Below are 21,208 nucleotides of genomic sequence, written 5' to 3'. Positions count from 1 at the left end.
CCACTATCCTGCAGGACTTGGTCAAACGTAAGCATTGGAAAAAACAGAACTTTTTAAACTTCAACAAGGACAGATGCCAAATCCTGCCTAGGGGGAAGAAAAGCCCTTGCAACAAAAACATCTGGGGACAGAGCAACCAGGGAGCAGCTCAGCAAGGAAAGCTCTGGAGGGGTGATCTTCATGTGAACCTGTGGGAAGTCCAGCACCAAAGGCAGCCAACAGCCTCTGTGACTCTATGGAAAGGGGAAGGTCCCTTCCATTCTGTATCTTTCTATGTTTTTTTCTATGACCCTATGATAAATACTATTTCTATGACCTTACCCCACAGTATTAAAGTGACACGTCTGAAGGATCACTGCTTCCTATGGAACCCAATGAAACACCGGATCGTTGCAATTGCATTTTAAGTGCCCTTTTCCAAAATCTTAGAGGATGAAACACACACATTTCACGGAATTTAAAGGCTAAAACCGTACTAAAATTTTAATACCTGAATCACAAAGCCATATTTTAATGAGTGAAATGACAAGTATTTAAATCCCATCTTTCTTTACTGGAAACTAATTTGCTAATCCAAAAGACTTCTTGGCAATAAGAGAAGAGAAAAAGTAATACTTGTATGTCCACAGGCCAAACAATTCAAAGCTATTAATTCTACTCAGAAGACATAGAAGACATTTTAAGCTTCATGAAAACTTCACGGTACAGATAAATCATGCTTCAAATTGCAAAAGGAAATAGCCTCTTACTTAAAGGCTCAAAGTACTACTTTTCTCCCTTTTTTCTAAAAATAAAAAAGGTGAATCCATATTCATCCACATTTCCACCTACACTGTCTGCAGACCTTAAATAAAATCAGAAGAAATACTAAAAAACCAAACCACTCACAACTCAGAAAATATTCTTAAAATGGTGTGCACCACTGTTGTAGGAATACTTTCTTTCATGGGCTTTGATGCAAGCTATGAAAGTACTTAAAATAAGCAGCATTTACTTTATTCAGCTGCCACAGATGTCAATATAACATTTGAGAGCAGTCATTAGATCAACACTGACAATTTAAAATATTGCAATGATTGTTGTTGGATAGCTCAAAGAAAACTGGCATTTTTCTTAACAAAGCCAGTTTGGAACCTAATAATTTAAGATGAATACATGCTGAACTACCTTTCTACTGAGTTGAGTGATCAGGTGAAAATTGTCTATAGTTTTGCCCTTTCTATCATAACAGTGAATAGGATGTTGAAATTTAGATTACATTTGTTAAATTCAGTTCCCTAAATCTGATAATTAGAGATTTTCATATGCAATTGCATTTGAAATTTATTATTAGAATCAGCTCCTAAAAAAACCTTCTAATGCACTTATTTGAACAGAAGAACTCTGTTATCATGTCAAGTATGAACATTTAACCCATGACCACTTACTCCTCCTTTTTGATCAGAAGAGTACTGGTAAATGAGATTGAGATAATTCTTGCATTATAATTGTGAAACCTTTACTCAACAGTTCATTGAATCTTCTTTAGGTATTTTGAATGTCCCCAGATTCGATCTTCTGGAGCTGCACAGGTGATCAGAAAGTCCACAGGTTAATTGAGTATGGCTATTTTGATACCACATTCCTCAATCAAGTTCTCCATCACCAAAATTCATACCTAAAATGTAGGGTTAGTTTTATTCTGATCAGAATCAGCTTTAAAAGAGCAACAGCATAATTGTGGCATAGGGTGGTGTTAATAGCAAGAAAATAGGAGAAAAATACACTAAATTATCAGGAATAAAAAGGACTATAGCTGTCTAACACATAATCCAGTAGAGACATTTATATGTTCTTTTTAAAGTGTTATTTTCAATAAGTTGTGTAAATAGGATACACAGGAGGTAGCAAAGAACACCACATTTTTCCTCCCACGTACATGAATGACAGTTCTCACAGGAAGTACTGTTTCACAGACTTTGCATCTGAGGGCTCTCAAACACAGATAAATAGGATATCCTACTGAAAATATTTTTGCTGTGAGTACCTCACAAAACAAATCCTATGATAAAACCATTTTTTTTTCTCCTAAGCTTATCAGAAACTAAATAGGATATCCTACTGAAAATATTTTTGCTGTGAATACCTCACAAAACAAATCCTATGATAAAACCATTTTTTTTTCCTAAGCTATTATCAGAAACCAATATTTTTGACACTTCCAAATTATTCTTACTCCTAGAGAAGACAGAGAATATTAATTCAGCTCTGTGTATGAAGGGAGGGCAATGACAGAAAAATGCAAAACCTGAAAATATGCACAATGCCTGCAGGATCATATCCAGCTAACCTTATCACTGTAACTCTACATTAGGCTCTTAGGCTCATAGCCTGTTCCTCTGGGCAGACTGACTTCCCCATGTATTAAATCATTTTTCCCACATTCTTATCCCATTACATAGAGTTATCCAATCAATTCTTCTCATAACCAGCACTGTGATATAGGCACAGTCAGCCAAAATTTGCTTGAAATAAAATTGGAGTATTTCCCACAATAACCACTTTCTATTTTTGTCAAATATGTTCATAATTTATCTGTGATTCTGTTTTTTTATTCACATCGCACATCAGGGACACAGAGGGGTGATTGGTGTTGAATTACAATAGGATTAAGGAACATAAGTTACTTTCTGTTTGAAATACTATGTATCGTTAAAAAGTTATATAAATGCCTTTCTTACAGAGAAAATTAAAGTCAAGTTGTAAATTGTATTAGCAAGTAAAAAAGGATAATTAAAGCTCCTACAGCAATGAGAACTTCTTATGTTATGGAGCTGGTATCAAATTTTTCATTGGTAACAAAAAGATTTCTGTGTATCATTTTCATGTTCCTCAAGTTGGTCTGACCTAGTAGAATGCTATATTGCAACAAACAAACTCAGACATATGTTACTAAAAATTTTAAAAACTATTATGAAATGAAGCATCTAGACTAAAAGAGACATCTGCAATGTTATTTCTTTTATCTTATTCCTTGAGAAAAATAAAACTCTGTTGATTATTTTACGGTCTGAATTGATACAAAATCATTATGTTAACCTCTAGAATTCATCCAGGCAACAAGAATACAATGTCTTTATCTGACCATTTGCCAAGCAAAAACGTACTGTCCTACATTTGGGGTTTTCCTTTATGTTAAGCTCTTATTTTTGTGTAATCTTTCTTTGATAATTAGACTAAAATCATAATAGGATTATTATCTTTCCCTGCCTTCTGCTTACTCATAAATGCTGTCTCTGAGCAATTACCTTCATGTTATTAACATATCTGATGTTTTCTACAGGGTCAAGCAAGGAAAATAGTTGCACTTCTGTCTAGAGGCATAACGATCATTTGTTTGCTCTGATGTTTGCTTGTTCTAATGTTTACTCTTGACCACATACAGCAAATATCCCCTGCTCTTTATCTCCTTTTCCAAGCCCCACAGACTCACATTTCTTTCTATTTCTACCACTTAAATACTTGTCTTTGTATCCACAATGCAGAAAAAGTATAAGAAATTGAGGGGAGAACAGATATAATCACACTCATGTAAGTAACGTGAAAACTGAAAAAGACTTGGATTTACACTGAGCAGCAAATTGAACAGGAGTTTGATATTACCTAGATTAACAAAGAAAAGGCAAATAGCTCCACATTCTGTATAAAATCTTATATTTTTTAAATGTGAAAAAAATAAGAGGACTGTGCCTGGAATATCATGTTCAGCTCTGGCCTTCTAAATTACTAGGAGGATAAGGAAATACTAGGGTACATCTAAAATTTTCTTTTTAAGGAGGAAGGATTAGAACACATAGATACAGTTTGATGAGGATGTTTTCAAGATGGACAAAGAGCATCATTTGGTGCTACTGATTCTAAAAATGCAAGAGAAAGAAATTGTTATTCTGAGCTTGCTCTTCCTAGGACTTTCAATTTTGGTTTTGTCATAACATTGCTTCTTTCCTTTTGAATTTGAGTAATTTTAAGTGAATCATCCAGGGCAGTCATTCATTATTTGCCTTCAGATTTCTGGGGCTGGTTAAAAGCTGAATCCCCAAGTGGCTGGTCTTGGAAGGCACCACTGGGGCTCACAAGAAGCCTGGGGAGCAGCATTAGTGACTGGTCTCCAGCAGGACTTTGTGCAGCTGATCACATTGAGAACTTCTGCCTTTTCCACATCCGTTGTCAGCAGGTCCTTTCCCCATTCAACGAGGCTCATATGTCCCCTATTCTTCCTTTTGCTGCTGATATACCAGTAGAAGATCTTTTTTGTTGTTCTACCACCATGTTTAATAGATTCAAAGATAAAAATATTTTCATGGCGATAAATTAAACTTATTACAATATTGCATATTGTAAGCTACACGTGAATCTTTTTATTTCAGTGGAACATAATGAATAATCAAAAAAGATCACAAGGTCTGGAAACAGCAAGTAGAATTCATAGCAACCAAAAGATCTTTCCTCATAGGCAATCTTCCTCTTTCTCTTGTGAGCACTGTCCAGACAGAAATGGTTTCTACATGTGTTGATGGGTAATGTCAGAGAAGGGGACAAGGTCCAAATGCATTCTGGGTAAGATATTTGGTGACACTTGCCAGCACACTCACAGCCAGGCACACATGGATATGACCTGGTATCTCCTCAACCAGCAGTGTACTCTGAATGCCAGGCTGCTTTAAGGTGCTTCAACGCAGAGAGGGAGGCCTGTTCCCTTCTCTCTTCTTTCTCAGTGTAATCTTTCCCACCTAAATGCCATCCTACTGGAACCACCTTACAGGCACAGCACTTCCAGCACACGAGCCTGAGTTGTTTGGATGGTGAGAATGGGACACCGGACCTGTCTTCCCCTTACATCCATTTGTGGATTACCATGTCCTTGAGGCAGTAGGACTCTTGATCCAGGGGAAGAAGCAATTAGTTGTTGTTCTGAGGGGGAGGCTTCCCCAGAAGGCTAGAGAGATTTCTGAAAGACTATAGCATTCATGGTCATACAGTCACGTGCCTCCCCAGCACAGGATTTCTTCTGATGAAGCCACTCCAGAGAGAAGCACATCAAGCTGGTAAGACCACATCATTGTAGGCAAGCTATCACACCTAGCCACCTCTGGCTCTGGCTGGGCAGCAGAATAGCATTGCATAACACATCTGCTCGGTTGCCTCTGCTACCTTTTTAAAAAGAGAAGAGGAACCTCAAACTGCACCAAGTGCCACTGCACAAAGACACACAGAGGAAAGGTCATGAGCCCATCATCCCTCTTAAAGAGCAAGAAGCCTGCTTTATGCCTTTTTCTTTCCCTGCACAGAGAGTCATCATGGTGCCTCTTGCCATGAGGAACCCACAGCTTCCATAGAATCTCCCACTCTGTTGTATCGAGGTGCACTCATCAGACATGCTTATCAACCCTGTCTGGGATTCCTCTTACAGGAAACTGTGTCAAAACATGGTTTTCAAAAGCGCTGCTTTGAGCAAAGGCCCCCCTTAAACACATTTTCATCATTTGGCTTAGCATGCAGCTAGGAAGGAAGTGTATTGGAAGTAGCGAACTCTGCTCTGTGACCCTAGGCACCACTTGAGACAGACGTGGCAAGTGTACAAAGAAATTTGGGAAAGACAGACCACCAGCTCAGGCTGCAATAAAGACATCTTAACAAAAGTCAGTCAGCAGAGGGTCATCATCCCCCCACACATGGTACCCATGATTTTTCTCTGTTGAGTCACAAGGGTTTGCGAGATGAAAGAGTAACAATCTGGATCTGTACTGGGAGAAGCACTGCAGAGGACCCTCAATAGGGATGTGAAACCTATTGAGTCATTCTGGGCAAACAGGGAAGAAATGCAGAAAATTCACTTTATACTTTGAGGCAACCTTCATAAATAAAAGTAAGCAAATCAAAATCCTCAAGGGATATTACGTAACACCTCTTGCTGCCCAGAGAAGCCTCAAAATATATTGAATTTGTGAACATTTGACTGAAACAAGTATTTTCCTAACATAAATTGTGAAGAAGCTCATGATCTGCCTGCTGAGTGATTAAAAGGCAGCCAGCAAAAGTGGGCTATTATGTTCTTTCTGCTAATTAATATCCATTGCTATCTTCCTGAGACCACTGTGGATTCAGTTCTCACATCTTTGTTTACAGTGGCTACAGTCTTTCCCAGTAATCTCTTCCACCAAAAGCATATGTATAGAAGGCAATTTCAGAGCATCTGTGTACTGTCATCAGCTTTGCCAAAGAATACGTTCCAGTAAACACTGCTTAACAGACTAGCCAGGCTTTACATCTTCAGTCAGTCTCATAAAAGTTTTAAGAACATTTCGTTACAAAATCCATGTAGAGGACACAGTGTTAATGCTACATACAAGTTAAGTCTCCAAATGAAAAGGTGAAAATCTGTGAAAAATGAACAGAGCAATCCACAAGCCCATTATTGCTGTATCACCATTTTTGTGCAAGGGCTTCACTTCCAGGAAGTCGATTAGCTATCACTATGTACTACATAAGACTGTTCTGCAGTCTCAAAGGTCCTGACAACCAAGAGTTTGATTTGATAGACATCCATCTTTCTAAAATATCTCATCAGAAAACTATGGGGGAAGAGCTAAGCTGTGCTATGAGTAGCACATCCTCATAGCTTGAGTTTTAGCAGCAGCACTTCAGACCACCTTTCTTTTCAGGGTTATCATTATCTTGGTTTCAGAAAATCATGTATGATTAACCATATTAATAACGTAGGTTTGAGGGCTTTGAGGTAAACAGTTTAGAAAAAAGCTGATAGAGTTGAGAAAATATAATAAACAATGTAAAGAAAAATAAAGAGAAAAAATAAATTGGTGTGAGCTTAACAGTATCCTTTGTCCTAAATATGCAGAAAAAAGAAGCAAGGAATTATGTTTTAGCTCAATCAACTACACTTTAAACTTGCACTTTGTGTTTAGTCCTCATTTTGCCAGTTTCCACTTACATCTTTCAACCACAGTCTCAAAAACTGGAAGTTTGTGGAAAAATATTAAACTGTTGTATGCATTAAGTACACCTTGTGCATTAAAAACCTGCTGATGAATGACCTGCAAAGAAAATTCCACTATTAAAAAGATCTATTAATTATTAATTAAACAATTATTAAGCAACAACTTGAGTTATTACTGGCTGCTCGTCACACTTTCATTCATAGTACCTAAGCAGCTGGTCAAAACAAATAATTTCTTTTAGGTAAATAGTTTACTCATGGGATCAGGGAGTAAAAATCAACTCAGTCTAAATTAGGACATTCCAGTTTTTCCTGATGATAGAATGTCCATTAAAATGTGAATATGAGAAACTAGGTTTAAACTGCATTTAACAATAAGGCAACAATTTACAATTTCTACAAAGCTAAAGATTGAGGGTGATCAAAGAAGGAATTTCTGAGGCTTTGTTTCTCCTGGAGTTCCACTGTGCTCCCACCAGCTTCATGAATTCTATCAACATTATACAAAAATAAAGTGATCTGTCTTCCATCTGCATTTCAGTTGCCAAAACCAAATTAGGAACGCAAGTCTATTTTATAGACCCTTTCTCTAGATTTTTCTCCTTAGAAGATTCACTGTTTGCCTAGAGAAAAAAAAATCAGATCTAATGTGAGAAGTTTAAAATTGTACCTGAAGAACTCCATGAAAGAGAAGCCATAACCATGCTGTTCAGCAATTCCAGCACAAACAACATTTGCAGATGCTCCAATCAATGTTCCATTACCTGCAGTTCAGAAAACAAAGACCATTTTATAGTTGTGCTTTTTTTCTTACTCTTCCTCTGTTTATTCTGTATTAAAGTACTAAGATGTACTCATTACAAATGAAAAATCAGTTTCTGTTGCATAGGTTTGGAAAGAAACATACAGTCAATATCTCCACATCCTATAAATAGCTTCACACTTTGAAATGTAAGTCTGCTATTATTCTCTGATTCTACTTAAGCCAGAAAAATAGGGAAGGAACATAGCGCCAATAACACTACCAAAATATCACCAGAGAACTGCATTCAGATAAACTTGTTGATTTTTTTTTTACATAAATAGAAGGTGCCATCAGGTGAGGTGAAAAGAAAGATGAGATAGTTTGAGGATGCTAAGAATAATGGATGCCTTTTTTCCTTACGCCAACCTGACTTTGAAAATGTAGTGTTTTATTTATAGATAAATTAATTAATTTGCAAGATTTGTTTGGGGGATTTTAATAGAAATTTAAAACACAGTTAAGTGTGACCATGGAGGAGAATGAATCTGTTTCACATCTCTCTCCTAAGGATCACAGACTTTGTTTACCTAATCACCATGGTTCTTCAATAAATAAGGAAACATAATTTCATTCAGTGAACTTCACCAAATTACCTTATACAAGCCTGCATAGGAGAAGAACACACCAAAGAAAAATAATTTTCCACATTTATAATGCGCATCTATCCTTACTTCTCTTCTCCCAAGCCGCTTCCAGAAATTAATTCATTTCTTCATTTTCTTTACACTTTTAACAATGTGGCAATGTATCTGAGCTCAGGTATTCAGAGCTCAGAAAGACCAGCCCATTTTCCATGTCGTTGCCATGAGTTATACCTCAGATTTATACATGCTGCATACTTGACTTCCATAAAGCAGATGGCTTCTGCAAACGTTTCTGATCTAAGGCACGACTCAGGAAGTGCTAGTGACTCCTACATGCTGTTCTTTAACTGAAGTCTTGAACAAAGGAGGTAATAATCTCAGAGAATTTTTTTTTATACTTTGGCAAGTCATCTCTTTTTCCATACATAACTACATTAACAATCCATTATTCTAAGCACAAGCCCTCCTTTCCTCCCATTGGCATGTAGTTACTCTTCTTACTTTGGTTCTGTTAAAAATTTTAGCTCCAGGGAAATTCTTCTGGTCTCACTTTGAGAGAAACAGATTATAATGTAATTAACGCTCCAGTTAATTGTTTTGATTTACTAAATGTTTCAGGTCACCCAGAGATCAGCCTACCAAAAAGTATCTCAGAATAAAGGCAGAAGAATTATTCCCCCAGGTATTCACACATGGTACTGTTATGGCCATCTGCACCTGAAAGTGCACACAAAATTAGCAGATGTCTAAAAATATACTTAAAAAATAATAGAACACTCTTAAATTCAAATAAAATGAAGTGCTATAATTCAGATGGTTTTGAGTGGTCGTTCTAGTGACACAGCAACAACTTTGGGAAAAAAACTAAACCCCAAAAGTCACTCAGGATTTTTTTTATTATTTGTTTAGTTGATTTCATGAAAGCCAAAGCTTTCCAATAAAAAGCCCTGGTATGGCTAAGATTTTTCCTGTTGAGTGCAAAGAAAATGCATGATTCTTATTCATTCCAGAACATTAGGCAGCAAACTGAGATGTTCATCCTGGAGCAGAGATCTGAACAACAGTATCTACTGTCTCGGGTGAGTGGCCTAAGAAACACCTATTAAGAACAATAGACTGGTTTTATTTTCTCATCAGCAGCCCCAAACAGCTCTTGAGCAGATGCCACTGTGGAATAAGGAAAACACAGAAATCTTAGAGATTTCTTGAAATGAGAAAAGCATTCCGCTCCCACTGCCTCTAGTCCCAGATTTTATTTCATATATTTAATTCTCCCTCCATGGCTTTTTTTATTCCCTTCTTTTTCTGTTTTCCTAGGAGCTGTGCTAGGTGACCTGCTTCCTACTTGCTCTGTTTTTAAGGATTTGACATTGCAAAGGAGCTGGAGCTCTGTGCAGAGGTCCTGCCTGTCTCTGAGGAGTTCTGCTGATGTTGGTGAAACTGCACATCAATACAAGGGTGTATCCTTATTGATCATAAAACTATTGTGATCATCTTTGTGAGACACCAAGGACTATTTGTAACCTCAGCTTATCATACACAGAAAATCACCCCCACACATGCTTTAAGTGTGGAGAAAGGATGATTAACGTCATTAGAGGAACAGAAACCTTTAAAAAATAGTGTCTAACACTGGTCATTAGGAACATCACAGCTCATTTCCCTTGCCCTCTCTTTGCCTCAAAGTATACCCTTATTACTTTAACACATTTTTAAAAATACAAAACTGAACTTGAAACAACAACTTTCTTGGTAGGTACTGCCATGAGAAAGCCAAGACACCAGGCATGTGGCTTAAGATGAAAACAGAACAAATGAATACAGCTGATGTTATTAGAAGAGTCAAGCAGGAACACTTCAGGAGTTTTCAGTTCCAAACTAATCACTAGTCTACAACATCCAAACATTTCATAAGAGATTTCTGCTCTGTGTGTAGCACAACCAGTCATCACTCTCAGAATAATGTTACTGCAGACAAGGAATATGTAGCTCTGGCATCAAATTAAAGAAATGAGACTGAAACTGCACTTGTCCTATGGCTCTGACTAGATACAGTCGAGATCTCCCAACAGCACGAGTTCTCCTATACTGTATGGGCTATAGTAATGCCTTCACATAATGAAGTATTATGGAGTTTCTGCTTCAGCAGTGAATTGATTTCCCCAAGTAGATTTCACTTGAGAAGAAATCATCACCTTAAATGTTATCTGCGAGGAGCAGAATTTCTCTTTCATTTGTTTGGAGCGTGTGTGCAGTTTAATTAGGCACTGGCTCAGCAGGCTTCAAAGAACTGCACTCAAATTAACAGAGGCAAACTTTTGTTTCACCTCCCAGCAGCATCTGTCTACACAGCACAGGTTTAACTCACTAATGAGACAGCAACACTGATCCTCCGAATCTTGGAAAACTTGAGACTAGGTTAATGTACACAAAAACCTATACATTGAATTCATTCTGATGGGTGCAAATTACGAATAAGCATTTTTTAGGGCTTCACCCAATCTTGACTTCATCTTCACATCATCTGCAATCTTAAGAACAATCCAGATTAGAAAGACTCCTGCTCACTTGTTTGTATGCTCAGAACAAAATAATAGATGGGCCAACTGTATCAAACAACAACATTGCAAAAACCAATCTGTTTTGATGACTCCTATTGTAACTTTGTTGATGACTCCTATTCACCCTTTATCACAAGGTAAATGGTTACTGAGAAACTGGATTCACTACAATGAAGTAAATGTTATATTTCTAATGTCAGTAGTGTGTGATATCTATGACATTTTATTCTGAATATCTGTTTTTCCTCTTATTCTTGACAGACTACCTGCACTGTTGTCAATATTAGCTATGCTTAGTAGTTCATAAGCATGAACTCAAGAGAGACCTTTTTGTCAATGAAAGAAATAATTCTAATTAGTTGCCTGTGCTACATAGAAGAAAACAACAGAGGAATCCTCACAGATCATAATCATTTTTCCATGGAGCTGCCCTAGCTTTGCACAATCATTTCAGAAACAGAGTAGAAGGTCTTCTACTGTTTCTGTCTAGAAAAGGTGATATAAAAGTTTCTTTCTGATATTTCTCAAGGCAAATAACTTTGAATATCTTTAGGAAATGTGAAATCAGCTCCAAGTGTATTTAAGAGTTTTAGTTAAGGATAGATATATAACGAAATATTCAAGCCCCACACATTAAAATGTGCCTTTCCATCCCCAGCTAACTTAGAGCTACAAGCAGGAAGATGTTGACAAGGTTTGGTAAGCCTGATTTGATACCTGCCCTACCCACCAGCCCTGCTTCTTCCAGCCTTCTGCTTCCGTTTGTAGCTACTTCTTCGCAACTCAGTGTTCAGCTATTGCCCTTCGCTGCATCACCCCTTCAGAGACTGCCAAATCTGAGCCCAGATCCTGCACACCACACACAGTGCACCTCTCGTGGGCCCAGACAGCCTCTTCCTCAGTAAACACAGTTTGCCCAAGGCACTATAACCTGAAATGCACTGAAAATCAATGCTGGGAGAACCGATTAGTCTTACTGAAAGAAGGGGCTGGGAAATCAGATAAGAATCATAGCAAGAAAAGAGAGAGAGTTTGAATCAGTAACGTGCATCATTTCAAGACTCATTCTCAGCTGTTGATTTTTACTTGTCAGCAGCACGTTGTTCTATCTATTATATCTATTATAACTAAATGCTGTTAGTTCCCAGGAGTCCCTTTGGTATTGCCCCCTCAAGAGCAAGCCTAATCCTTGTGTTTGCTGTGTTAATATGTTTGCTTGGAGAATCACCTCAAAGTGCCTGGCAGGATTAGTGTTTATTACTCAAAGCATTGAGAAATCAAAGCAAAGGGATTATCACTAATAAAGCTGTTTGGCCTAGCATGAGCAGACTTCATGAACAGTAACTTCTTCGAATATAAAGGAGATAATACCTTGCTAACAACCAAGTGGATGGCTAACAGAAAAGTTTGTTTTGCTGTGAGAATTACAGACCATTTCCCTTCCACATGCTCTGACAGTGGAGAACAAGCTATACCTGTGCTTAACCAAGAGGCCTTCTGCATTTTCTCTCCCCTGTATCTCTGGTCAGCTAATGCAGAAGTAAAATGACTACCCTATTTTCATGCCAACACAAGCCCTGAGAGCAGCTTTCCCCTAGCCTTTAACAAGCATCTGCAACAGGCCTGGTTTTACACAGGACAGCTGTTCTGCTTTGTCCAGACAAGGATTCTCTTTCTGAAACAAGGACTTTTCTGCAGAGTCATGGATAATTTTAGGGTGAGGATTGTCAGCCCTGCTTTTTGCTGTAATGAACCATTCCATTACAGTATAAAAGCAAAACTTACTGAAGGAAGCCAGCTTCTTGCTTCCAATCCATTTTTAAAAGAAAATCCTTTGCAGTCTCCCATATAATTTACCTTGTTAAATAAAGGTAGACTGATGTGTCTGGCTTCCTTTCCATAGCATATTCCATTTTTCTACTTAAAGCACAAGCAGAGCAAATGTAACAAATCTGTCTGCCAAAGTGAACACTGACCAGTTCTGGTTTTGATTAGCCTTATAGATGACAGCCTTCATAGCTTTCATAAATTTTCAGTTTCACAAAGAAGTGATACAGATCTGCCTCATTAAAAAAATAAACACATTTATATTCATCTGTTAAATGTCCACAAGTCTTGAATATCTTTTAGTAATGGGCAAGACTTGAATATCTTTATATTTTTTTGTGTGTAAAAATTAATAATCCAGATAATCAAACTTTGCAGTCAATGAAGAAGAGAATCAAGGCCAATTGAACCATTAGCAGTCCCTAAAAGGAACATCAAGTCACAGGCATGCATGAACTCATTTAATTCTGATATTTGTGATAAAATGTACTCTTATTATACCAAAATTATTTATTTTACTGATTTGGAAACATTTTGAATGGTATGTTTCTACATAAATGCATAAATATGGACATTATAGGGGAAAAAATGAAAGAACATAAATGAAAGTTTTGAGTTCACTTATCAAAAATGTTCATTGAACTGCATTCAAACCAATGCTTTTAATCAGGTGAAATTTACCACTTTTTCTCACCACTACAACACCACCAGCAGGATAGTTGTATAAGCATTGTCAATGCTCGTTGTTTCCTTTTTGCTATGAGAAGAAAAGGTAAAATTTAAATTTGCCATTTTTCTACCAGAAGTGTGAAATAAATAAGGTGAGTTGCTGAACATCCTGCACTTGTTACTTTAATGACCTAAAGAAACCCATAAACTTCTATGAAATCCAGACATCTGTAAAAAACACATAAAACCTGAAGTGACCACTAAAGCCTCCTCGAAGTCAACCTACCCAGTGCAAGTGTAAAATAAACTATTATAATGATGGATAGTGCCAGCAGTCTGACACACCATTCCCCTATGCCCTAAGACACATATTCAAGTAGGTTTCATTTAATGCTTTTAATGCTGCGCATATTTCATCTCTGATTTTTAGATTCAAAGACTAAAACTATGTGAACTCAATTTCACAGCTTTGCCACATGTGATGTTAAGGGGGACCAAATATTGAAAAACTCTTTCATATGCAGAAACCTGGCATAAGAGGACATTATTCAACTTTATCATAATATACTTTGAAGCTGTGCTAAATTGATTGATTATTATCTATATAAATTAATACCTATATATATTTATATTTTATATCTATTTTTATATATTAATATCTATATAAATAATATCTAGAGTATGATTATAACTTTCCTTAGTGCCATACAGAGTGTCTGATTTGTCAATAGAAATCAACATTATTATTGCAAACCAAGATTTTTTTCCTCCTCAAGGTGCAGAAGAGGGAGTATTGCTTGGAAAGTGTCTGCAGAGGAAGAAAAGTAGATAATCCAGTATTATATTCTGCACTTAAGTGTTTTGAATCTTGCTGTAGCTTCTCTGCCTTGTTCTGTCTGATAGTCCAAGTGCTACATTTGAACAGAATATACTTCTTCTGCTGACAGCTATTCAGAGTCTGTATTCTCATATTGCAGCAACTCACTGATACAACACAGTCTTGTATATTCCATATATTTCTGAAAACAGAAGTGGCTAAGGCTTCTGGAAAGAACCTTCTGTCATTTATGACAAAGAAATGCACGAAGCAAGTAAAGAAAATTAAACATATCTCCACATATACTTTGTAGGAGCCCCAATGCCATGTGTGATCATTATCCTATATCTAATTTGCAGAACTTTATAGCTTGCAGTTATTTTACACAGATTGAAAACCATTAATAGAAGCATTTCAAAGTTATCAGTAATGCTAGCATTATAATCAAGTGATTTTGGTGTTTGGTATAAATTTATTTTCTAAATCAATATTACATATTACACATAGCTGTCTTATTTCCATTCTAAAATCTAAGACTTACCAACCGAACTATAAATCCTCACCAGTGCAGCTGAAACAGCATCCTTTACCCCATATACTTCATATTTCACCCTTAATGACATACATACATCTATATATGCATATCTGCCAAGGTAACACTTTCCAAGCTTAGAAAAATGTCCTTGCTGAAAAAAATATACTGGCTTCAATAGGGGGGTTATTTTCCCTATTAACTCAGTATCCTAAAACCAAATTGCTCTCTGACATTGTCTTCATCCAGACAAAGATATGTCTGTCAAATGGACACACTCAGTTTTGGCTGGTTTTACATTTTAGGCTCAAAACTTTCTTCTATATGTCTTCCATACCACAGAGGATACTCTTTAGCAATCTAAAGATTAGAGAATATACTTTAGTTGCAGGGAGTCTGGAAAAAAGCCTGGATCTCACACCAAGGACTTTTCAGCTCTACTGGGCTTTAAGAATGTCACACCGAAAAAGCATGAAGATAACCCAGAGCTTGAATGTCATGAAAGAGCTAAGGAAAACAGCCACTGGATTTTTATAGGAGGTTACAGATCTGGATGTTACAGGCAACAGCAAGAGGGCAGTTTGGGCACTCAAGTATCAGCTGTGGGAAAAGGGTCCTCATGTTTATATCCAGTGTTTTTCACGCTACAACAAAACCCAAAATCTTTCAGGTAACATCTGAATGAGCTCTTCCTTAATAACAAGAAAGGAGTAGTACCATTTAATCGGCAGCAGCTAATGTTAATTAATTTCCACCACTGCAAATATCATAGAAACAATGCAAAGTACACTCAGAAAGTAAATTAGATATTAGTGGAAGACATATAAGAAACATGCTTCTAGATGTGTAAATTTAAAGGTATAATGCTGCTAAAGACTGCCCTGCGGTCTTTAAAGAAAACCTGTGATATATTTCCTAAATTTCCCTGTTTGATTTTCCTGCCTTTCAAAGTCAAGAGCAGCAACATCCTTTATCTTTTGAAAGACTGCTCTCATTCCCTACAGTACCACCCTTTGATTTGGATTGAGCTTTATAACAATAAAAAAATATTTTTCTGAGTCTGTACTGTCTTGCCCATAAAACATAGAACTGAGCCCCAGGATTTCTTGTCATTAAAAGACTCTTTTAGTACCAATAGGAACTTCCAGTATTCGTGTCCTGCTTAAAATCAAGTTCAGGTAGGTATATTGTCTCCAAAAAATTTTCCTACCATTTCAATTACACATTTTATACAACAATAAAGTTCAAAACCAAAGTTGAATCGTGCTCTTCTTAAATAACAGCTATATTTTTACACCATGCATTCAATTTTTGGTAGACTTTTTTAATCTTTCAAATTGAAAAGCGTTATACAAATTTGATCTATTGTAACCATAAAAGAACCATAAAGTATCTAGAGTTTTTCATAACATTAACTATCATATATTTAATATGATTTATGCTTTCTGAAGGATATACTTTTCTTCATATTGCAGAGAAGGAGGGTTTCTTTATGAATATAAACAGTATTTTTAGCTTTATACCTTCAGTGTGTCTGAAGCTTTAAAACTAGTATAGGATTTTATTCAGCAGAATCAACAGGAATAGTAAATCAGTGCTACTCCACTGTGCAAGGCCCCATCTTCACCAGAGACCTAAGGAGGGCTGCTGAGAGGCAGAATAGCTACAGTACTGGACTATTGAGAGAAATCCCACTGTTTAGCTACGCTGTGGGATAGCTGTAATAGCAGTAATTAGCACAATGTCCAGTGGATAATGAATTATATTCACACCTGGGTTTTGACCCTGTAAGGTTAGAAGAAAAGTGCCAGCAATCTTCTCTTCCTACCTCCTGTCTTGACATAGAGCCTACAGCTGAGTTGTGTGGCCAGAATAGCACAACTGAATGCATCCTAGAAACTGCCTATTTCTGCAGAATTGTAACAGCAATGATTTTCAGGTGTTGTCCTTCAGGAAAACATACAGAGAGGAAAAATAGTGCAAAACTATACATTGTAAAAAATATCCCCTCTGGACCATATTAAAAGTCACTGCAGCAGAGGTTTTGCACTTTGCTATGTTAGCAACTGAGATCTCAGAAGGTAGGAACTTTCAAAAATTAATTTGATATTTTTCTTTCTTTTTTCAAAAGCATACTGTTCATAAATCATGAAAAAAAAAAAGAGAGAGATAAAATTGCAAATAAATGCCAGTTCTTTAAATGTCAAATGTGGAAAAACCCTTCAAATAATATCTTATCTATAACATCTTCAGCTCAGTAAATAGCCCAGTTCTACACAATTGAACAATCTTAATAGGTGAATTTCTGACTGTACGCTTACTCAATTTAAGTTGAATCCTTATTTTATGCCCTTTTAAAAGTCATGAGACAATATAAAAAGTGCAATTAAAGTTCCTCTTGTTCTGAAATGGCTGTAGCTAGCAACCTTCATTTGCTCTCCAGAATTTCAGGGCAGCATTCCCCAGACACTATCGGAAGGTCTACAAAAAACTCAGTCTCCAAAGTGTTATAATTCCATCAAGTACTAGAATACAAAACATTAATGAATGAAGCTTTAGTCAGTGCCTTCTCATGCAAAAATAATACAGATACAGATTCATCAGAATGCCTCAGAAGTTTCCTCTTTCTTTACTTCCTTTAGTACCTTTTGTATTTCCTGTTTTCTTTGCCTTCATGTTAATTGTTACATGTTCATTGTTAACATGTAATTGAAATACTGGCAGATCACATAAAAAAAACTCCATGAGCAACACAATTTTTCCAGATACTTAGTCAGCCTGACCACTAATGCCCAGACAGATGTGAATTAATAGGGTGGCTCAGCATCCAGAAGCTTTGACTACTCAAAAGTCCCAAAAGCCTGAATTCATATGACCTGTCTTTGGGAACCCCTCTCAGTCACATGAGGGGCTCTGCAGAGATCATCTGGCAATGTCAGTGGATGAATAAACACTTCGGACATTCCAGTATCTCCATCACCAAACATGGAGGCTGGGGCAGCCAGACTCCTAACTTACAACTTAAGTTCTTAAAGATAGCTGGGAAAAATGTAGATCTAAATTTCCAGAACCAGATCCCCTGGAAAATTATCATGTTTATTTCTTAACTGTGTAGATTGACCTGACCTGAACAAGAAAATTTCTGCCAAAAAGAACAGGCCAACTCTGAGGAATATCCAAAGACTTCAAAATTGTGGCACTTACACCAGGAACTGGTCATGGTCATCATTGTCCTTGGGTTTCTTGGTTAAGAGACAGGGTTTTTCATCCCTTCTCACCTTCAGAGACACATTTCACAGAACAAGGAGCATCTGTGCAGTATTTCTGTACTCCTTTTGTCTGAGCACAAGGCCATGAAAGACAGAAATTTAGCAGCAGCAGCTCTCTTTTGGGAGACAGTGACAACAATGTGGCAGTTATACTGTCAAAGGTCTTTTCATCTTATTTGAGACTGACTCCATCCTTCTTTCATTTCCAGGACAACAGCTAAAGCAATGAAGGAAAATTACTGCCTTTTCTCATCCTATCATTCTTCCAAACTAGCTGCCTGTGCACTTTGTGGCAATAGAAAAAAAAGTAACTGCAACCACTGGAAATTGTTTAGGAGAAAATGAATGGTATTTTCCAAGACAGGCACAAAAGTGGCGCTCCCTTTACAGACACATTACCAGTGTTTACCCTGAACTCCAGAAATGTTGTTAAATTACCCGAAATGAAGCTTCTGTAGTAAACAGCTAACCCCAAAATATGTAGTTGTAATATATTATTTCATAAGACTCTTCTTCAAAATGTCTTGTTTGCCAAGTTCCCTTGGTTGCAAAAGCAGTGATAAGATCCAATCTTTTGCCCTAAGCACCAGGCAGTAATGGTATCATTGTCATCTACTCCTTCCACAATTGCGTTAGCCTACCTTGAGGATTCCTTCACACACTTCAGAGATGATGACAATTCTCTTTTGGAAATAATGTTTAAGGAACATCAACACTTCCTTTTTTAAGAAAGAAAAGCCCCTTTTGCCCCAATTTTCAAGGCTGCATCTTTTAAAGCTAAAGCTTTTACACACTCATTCTACAACAATAAGCTCCTGTCCATTAGCTTTTGGACAATGAAAGATCAGAAGCATATTAAATTTCAGGCTAACACTCCTTAGAACACATTTGCCAGTATAACTCAGCATATGCTCAGCTTTATCCTAGTAGAGAACAGTGGGGAGAATTTAAGCTTTTGCTAATAATGATCTAACCTTTTATCCAAATATTTGTATGGAGCATATCTGAACACCTCGGCACCTCCTGTGGATCTCTAATCTCTTTAATTAAAATCATTCTCATGTTACTGCTTACATTTTTACTTTTGTCTCATACTGCATACACACAGAAGTCTCTCGAAATCCAGGCAGCCCTTCAACAAATCAAATTAAAGGAATTTGGGTTAAGATGATAACTGATAGTTTAGGAAAATCAGCTGAGACTGGTAAAGGTTCCAAGGCTGGTAAAGCCCCTCCCACTTAGAATACATCAGCATAATCTGACTAATTTTATATTCCTTATGCTTTTTTTTTAATCTGAAAATTTAATGAAATGAGAGTATGTTCAGTGATGAACAAATTCACAGAATCATAGTGTCATTTAAGTTGAAAAAGACCTCTAAGAACTCTGAGTCCTATCAAAATGTGAAGAAGACAATATTTTTATGGCAAACATCCATATAAAGATATGGTGATTATTCCAATCACTGGTTTTAAAGAGGAAATTCAAGTCACCATAATATAATGATGAATAATGATGAGCACAAAGAGATAGTTCTCAAATGAATAACTGGTGTCTGATACAAATTGTCCTGCCTTTGCAACATGCTCTTAAAATTCAATCTGTAAATTACATCACTATAATCATTGTTAGGTATTAAGGTCACTTGTACTAGCAATCACTTAGCTGAATAGACAAACCCAAACTTGTATTGCACACAAAACTGGTTTTAGTTATCCCTGTGGAATCACACGAACTGTTTGGAGGGGCATGGAGGGGAAGAAGGGGTGGATCTATGGTGGAACATCATGTTATTAATTTTAACTTTATATAACTTAACTACCTAAATATTTAGGGATCAAAACACAGCCAATACAACGTAATTAGCATGAAAATTCTTAGTAAAAAGATAGTACTAACTTCACTTCTCATTGAAAACTTACACATTTTAATGGCACTTAGTGGACTTGCTATTTGGAAACATCATACTGTAAAATCTGCACAAGCCATTTCCAAAATGTAAAAAAATCCTTTTAAGTATTAATTTGAAAACTACTGGACTGTTATTCTCTCTTATTTTTATAACAAATAGAGAGAAAATCCAGGGCCTACAGTACATATATGCTATCTTTTCAGTTAAAAAAAAAAAATAAAAACAGTCATGAAAACATCTCCTTGTTTTGTGGTGATGTACTGACAATACACAAAATCCCAGTTAATATCAAGATGGGCACTAGAAGAATGCCTGTTAGCTTCATTATTAAAAGTACATTTCCCAAGGACTTCAAAAGTAGTTTCCTTACAATAAGGAGTGATAAATAGGTCAGCAAATGGATACTCAAATTATTTCTGTAAATCAGCCAGAAAACTTTCCAGTGACTTCAGCAGATTTTGAATCAAGCATTCAGATCTCAGCTATTATACATTTTCTGCATCTTTTCAATGAGCAATGATGGCTTTCTGTTCTGAAAGCCAAATGTATCTTTGTCTTTTCCCTCACAAAAGATCAGAACCCTATAAGCACCATCTGGACTGTTTCTTTGTATGTCTGTAGATTATGCAGATACAGACTTCAAACACAGACTGCAAAAATCCTATTGTAGCAGCAGCAACTGACTGGGATCCTCATCCAGGAGTGCTTTGAAGTTAAAGGAGCTGAATCAGGCCCTCCATATGCCTTGCATAGTAAAAAGATTGAACCTATTGTGCCAGTTTATACATCCCATAATTGCATAGCTGTTACCTTATGTCAGCTTTCTCACATAAACTCTTACCTCCAAGGCATGCACCCATGGCCAATGAGAATATTAATGGTTTCATAGGCAAGTTAACATCTGGATCTTTACTCAGATTGAGAAGCACAGGAATCTGTGGTTGAAGAAGAGAGAAAGGCAAAATAGACTTCATTAGACAATTGGTATAGAGCCCAAAAATACAGCAGGCAGGCCTTCTAGCCAGATCTAGCACCAGTTCTCAGCCAGTAACATTCTTCAAAGATAAACAACCTCACCTTAGTTCACAAAACTGGTTTGAGTTCAACATAATATTGTAACCACTTGGTTTGAAAGAATGGTGTAATCGGTACCTGTAGAGAGAAAGTTATTGGGAAGGGGAGAGGTGACAATAGTATTATCCTGTGTTCAGTGTATACAGAGGTTTATGGGACCGAAA

At 36.8% G+C, this 21,208-nt stretch overlaps 1 protein-coding gene across 11 annotated transcripts in view; it reads right to left on the bottom strand.

Moving 5' to 3' along the window:
- OCA2 (OCA2 melanosomal transmembrane protein) overlaps positions 1 to 21,208 on the bottom strand; it is a 191,837-nt gene that overhangs the window by 33,253 nt on the left and 137,376 nt on the right. For 10 of the 11 annotated variants that reach the window (XM_017728591.1, XM_017728595.1, XM_017728592.1 and 7 more), the window contains 2 exons: positions 20,812 to 20,905; positions 7,665 to 7,758 (listed from right to left, as the gene is read on the bottom strand). In XM_017728591.1, the coding sequence (XP_017584080.1) occupies positions 7,665 to 7,758; positions 20,812 to 20,905 (188 nt within the window). Of the gene's footprint in view, positions 1 to 6,099; positions 7,092 to 7,664; positions 7,759 to 20,811; positions 20,906 to 21,208 lie in introns of those variants that run through there. The other variant, XM_017728598.1, reaches the window with a different exon arrangement.

This window comes from Corvus brachyrhynchos, unplaced genomic scaffold (genome assembly GCF_000691975.1).
Source record: "Corvus brachyrhynchos isolate BGI_N302 unplaced genomic scaffold, ASM69197v1 scaffold92, whole genome shotgun sequence".
NCBI lineage: Eukaryota > Metazoa > Chordata > Aves > Passeriformes > Corvidae > Corvus > Corvus brachyrhynchos.
The sequence above is the reverse complement of the archived record's forward strand: the minus strand, read 5'-3'. Positions and strand labels throughout refer to the sequence as shown.